This window comes from Mesitornis unicolor, unplaced genomic scaffold, assembly GCF_000695765.1.
Source record: "Mesitornis unicolor isolate BGI_N332 unplaced genomic scaffold, ASM69576v1 scaffold54820, whole genome shotgun sequence".
NCBI classification, from domain to species: Eukaryota; Metazoa; Chordata; class Aves; order Mesitornithiformes; family Mesitornithidae; genus Mesitornis; species Mesitornis unicolor.
The window spans coordinates 405-5641 of record NW_010161408.1 but is presented as its reverse complement, the minus strand read 5'-3'; the positions used below and the strand labels follow the sequence as shown (position 1 = coordinate 5641).

At 37.2% G+C, this 5237-nt stretch overlaps 1 protein-coding gene across 1 annotated transcript; it reads right to left on the bottom strand.

Annotated features, from left to right (window-relative positions):
- Nucleotides 1-422: 422 nt before the first annotated feature.
- RP9 (retinitis pigmentosa 9 (autosomal dominant)) lies at nt 423-4558 on the bottom strand (the record flags this gene model as incomplete). The annotated part of the gene is made up of 5 exons (XM_010192679.1): nt 423-630; nt 1722-1783; nt 3231-3322; nt 3616-3745; nt 4528-4558. Coding segments are annotated over 5 exons (523 nt in total), but the record flags the coding sequence as incomplete, so codon positions are not given.
- Between the last annotated feature and the right edge of the window lie 679 nt (nt 4559-5237).

Here is a 5237-nt window from a genome sequence, read left to right as displayed (position 1 = left end):
TCTGCATGGTGCAAACTGCAGTCCCATTACAATGAGGCCTTGTACATAACAAAGTAACTTCATGGAGAAAAAAACACTTCAATAAACAGTCTGCTGAATGCGGCAGATTTGTTGGTGATACCTTGGTAGTCACTGCTTTCTGCTGATAGTCACATGCGGCAGTGCAGAGGCCCAATTTGACCAAGATGGATGATCCTTAATATAGGCTTTACAGTACAAAGATGTGGTTTAATATTGTTTAATGCAGCTCTCTTTCTGGCTGCAGAGGGGCAGACGAGAACAGCCAGTGTAGGTTGCTGTGTGTACCCATCTGTATGTTTAGCGTTGAACAAAGCCCTTTCTGGTGGTTTCTTCCTCATTCTTTGGGTATTCCCTTGCAGCTCACAAGTCAGGGTTAACGAGCATGGAGCGGGTGACTGCCATCAGTCAGATTCTGACTTCTCGTTAGATTTAGATGATTTATGCTTTTTCTTTCTCTTCTTCTTCTTTTCTTTTTTTTTCTTTTCCTTCTTTCTCTTTTTTTTCTTGTGTTTGTCTCTACATTCTGAGGAAGTGGAGCTGCTGCCATCATTATCACTGTTATCATCATCTGAGGTAGAGTCCTCCAGGAGCTGCTTCAGTTGCTGTATCCTGAGTTTAAAAAAATGCGAATAAGAATCCTTTCTAGCTCTCCTCTACCTGTAATAACTTATTCTAGATTGAGAAGTGGAAGCTGCATGCAAAGGGCAGGGGAAAATAACTTCTTTTGCTGAACAGCAGTCCCATTACAGTTTTCACGGACTAAGGCAAGCAACCCCTTTTGAGACAAGCAAATGGTCTGTTCTCAGGGACTTTCCATCCCACGGGACAGCAAAACCAGATTAGCTTATAGGCCAATGCCTATTTAGCAATGTATGCAAAATAATGAGACAACAGCTATCACCAGACCACCATAAGAAGTTCTATGCTTATCCACACACAGATGCATACTGGGATAATCATATTATAAAATTCATTGCCATGCCGATACAGAGATGATGTCAGTAAAGTTGATAGAGTAGACTCTACTTTAGATGCAGACAGATGCTTTTTAGTTGAACTTTAATGGATTACTGGGAAATGAGGACAGACTACTTGCTTATTTTGTTGTCTTCAGTATCTTCTCTAAGGATTATTTTTTTTTAAAAAAAGCACAGCACACCTGCAGCAGCAGCGCTACTCTATGGGCTACCTACAGTTTGTTCAGTTATTTCACGGATGCGGTTCAAGAAAGCATTGGAGAACTCTGCTGCTTTATATATTGAAACACCATCAGGTGCCTAGAACTAGCTTTCTAAGTTCAACCCTTCATGTCTACTGAATGCACTTTGAAATACCAGATTTTAGAAAACATCTTGGTGAAGTCAGTGAAAGGAAAAAAAATAAAACCATTTTTTAGGCCTAAACCAAAACTAAACTCAAGTACCTGAATATTACAGCACAAATGATTATGACTCCTCTTTAAGTTTTGTTTTGGGAAAACATATAGATGTTAATAGAATTAAAGAGGTAGGAAGTACTACTGAGCAATTATTGACAAAGTAGAAGTGCATTAGTGTCTGCCAACATAAAGAAACTGCTATTAAAAAAATGTTCCAAATTGGTAAGGGTATCTTATATAAAAATTTCACCTATACTTTAGTATCATATTATCAAAATAAAAACCAAACTGAAGATGCAGTTTACTACAGAAACACACTTACCTCATTTCTTTTTCATGACGTTTATTCTCCCTTATTATATCATACATTGGATCTTCATGTGCCTTTGAAGTGGAAAAGAGAAAATCCAGTGTTGGTAAAGAAAAGTAGTTATCACTGACTGTTGTAGTTCTTAAAAAAATAAACCAAAGCAACTCAATGCAAGAGGCTTTTATCAGAAGATGAAATGCATTTAGTGAGCTCTTAATTCACAAGTATACTCTCAGGCTTAACATTGTTAATCTGGGTTTTTTTTTTACTTTAAAAAATGCTTATCTAGTTCCATCACCAGTGAAGGAGACTCTCCTTAGGTATACTAAGTCTCTCCCTCTCCAGTCACAGTTAACAAAGAGAAGCCCATACATATACTATAGGAATAGCTATAAATAGAAGAAATATTTAAGTTAAAAATAATGAGCTGTCCCCTTACAGCATATTTTAAAAACCTGGATACACACACACAGGAATACAGAAGCAAGGAATGAATGTAAGACAAACAGATAATGCAGCTGGGTGTTGTCCTAACATGCTATGTGCTACCATTATTGGTTCTTAAATCAGTTATTTTTAAACTAAACAGGCGTTGCAGCAAAAGACAGATGTGAAAAAAGATAGCAAATAAACTTTGCAGATATTTAAGATGAGTTCATGCAATGCAAGACTGCAGCAAAAAGTCAGGGTAATAATTTCTGTTCCAAGATTCAGCAAACAAGTTCATGAGAAAGGAGATATCAGATGCTGACTGCAGGTGGAAATTAAAATGTCAGCAGCAAATGAAAGATGTTGGGAATGCACCATAAAAGACCTTAGACATAGAGCAACAGTTTGATGCAACAGAGAAGCCCGAAGAAAAATGAAGGACAGAATCTGGTCATGGGAGTGGGCTAAAAATATTCTTTGTAGTAGCATTCTGATTGGTCAGAGTAAGTACAGATTGCATTTTTCAAGGATAGAAACGAGGACGCGAAACACAAAGTGATGAGACCCTGAAATATAGTTTAACAATGCAAAACAACAGGAAAAGTTAAAGAGGTAATGCAGAAAGAATCTGCACGACTGAGATGTAGCCTCATGTAGCACAAGATAAGACTTGTAGACAATGACGGGATTACAGACCTAGACAACAGGCTTCATGATGTGGTTATTCACAGTGAGAGCAGAAGGCTCGAAGCAGCTGTAATGTGGGCAGCTCAAGCTTGACTAAACATTTTTTGTTATCACAAAAACATATGCTGAAAAGGTGGACCGAATAGAATGGTTGAAACAAATTCTTGAATATTTCAATGTAAAAATTACTAATTTTCCTCTCAAAGAGTAGATTTTCTGCAAAGAAGTCAAACATTAAACCACATCTGTAGCTTTTCCTTTATTAGGAGATTTTCCACATCTATATTATACTAGAGACAAAGTCCCTATTAGAGCATCATCTAATAAGCTTCTCTTCACTTGCAAGATTATGCAGCATCAATATTTTAAAAATACAAACAATAATACTACAGTATTTGTACTCACTACTCTGAATTGTTCCAATTTCTGATTGCCTTTAATAAAGAATGGGCATTCTTTATCTCCTGTTCTATGTCCATAACGTTTACACCTCCAACCTTTAAAAAAAGAAGCAGCAGTGAATTGCACCTGGAGCCAGATCAGAAGGAGGAAAAGGGGGGGAAAAAAAAGCATGTTTACAGAAGATATTTTCAACTTGCTGAAATAAATAGATACAAGTGTTATGTTGATAAATATAACATCTATAAAATGCATTTTATGCATTTTATATCAAGATTATGCCAATCTACCTGGACCTTGTCATCTGTCCACCAGACATGCTGCCCTCCCCCAGAGTAAACGGGTGGCTATATGAAGGTCCGGTGGCATCCAGAATATTTTTCAGCCTTACACTGCATGACTTTGACTTCTTTTCCCAAAGGCATCCAAAGCCCTTTTGTAGGGGCATGTGCCAGGAATTCTCGTGCACTTTCATTGCCGGGTACATCAGGTATGCAGTCTTCTGGTTTCGTTTCATTCTCCTATGGAAAAAAGGTAAGGACAAAAAAAAACCATGATTTTTTTAACTCTGTAAAAATTAATACTCCAAGCATGCAGGCCTTCACTTAATATGGAACCTACTTCCCTTGTAACATTTCTTTTTCTTGTAACACAAAGTATCCAAAATACCTGACCCTTTTAACAGCATTAAGTAATTTTATTTTTCCCTTACCCTTGAATTTTCCAGTTTGGACTTTATTGACATATTAATTCCATTCCTTCCCCTTTATTTTAATCATTTATTTAAATAATATAAATTAAAACCTAACAGACAAGAGAGACTTTTCTTTTTCCCTGCTAACAAGACATAACAATTAAAAATAGCCTTTACAACACAGAGCAGTGTTTTTTAGGTTAAATGCCCTTAGATACATAAATTTGGCAAAAGCAATTATCATTATGAAAGCACTTTTACACAAATATTTCAGCACAAGCAATGGAGAATCCTGAAAAGATGCCAAACTGAAAATCTGCTTCACCATAAATGACTCCCCTCTAATCCACACTGTGAAATACTGCATTAAATGTGCATGCAAAGAGGTGATGAAAGAACTGGTATCATCCTGTCTGATTCCAGGCATTTCACTCTGGATTCACCAAGTCAGAGATGTCAACTTGTAACTCAGGAGGTCTGAGTTTTTCCCTGGATCTACTTCTCTCTGTAATTTATAAAGGTAATGCAGACACAAGATAAATGGCTAAAAGACAGGTTGCGTGAAAATCCCTTGTAATTCTGAAAATTTACTGCAATATATTTACCAACCTTAATTAGCCCTGGGGGAGGTTTCTCATAGCTGAAAAGTAATAGAAATATTGTTATTCTGCAGCATAGCACAGACAAGTAAACTGACAAAATAACAGTATTTTAATGGTACAGAGTTAAAACCTTCACATTTTCCCTTAAATCTTAGTCAATATTCACTAAGAACTATAGGAGAACACAGATACCTGGATGTAAGCAGATTGAGACCCTGTGTTTGTTGCAAACATCCTTCAGATTCATACTCTGGTGGGGGAACAACTACTTTCATCACGGTGCTTTTCAGGGATGTGCGGTATGTCCAATTCCGCTTCAGTTACCATAATAGCACAATTCTTTTCTCTTTTTCTGTAGCACCCCTCCCCAAGACCTCACCGTTCCAAACTTCTTTACTCCAGCACTGCTTAATCTTAGACATAGTCAGCTGAAAAGGTCAAGGCAGACCGTTCCTTACATCTAGCTTTGCCAGCCAAACCTAGTACACAATGATAATATCACCACCTTCTCTCTGTGTATTAAACCTAAAGACAGAATCTTACTGACCAAAGTACCATCTTTCCTGCAGCATTTCTCTGGAGTTAATAGTAGATATAAAACGTTTTAAAATCCAAATAGCAAGAAGATGCTACACAGAGCACGACTGAGAAAGTGCATGTGCCTTGTGGCATGAGTTAAATGCCGATACACTATGAAATGGTCTTTGCAACAGTAAC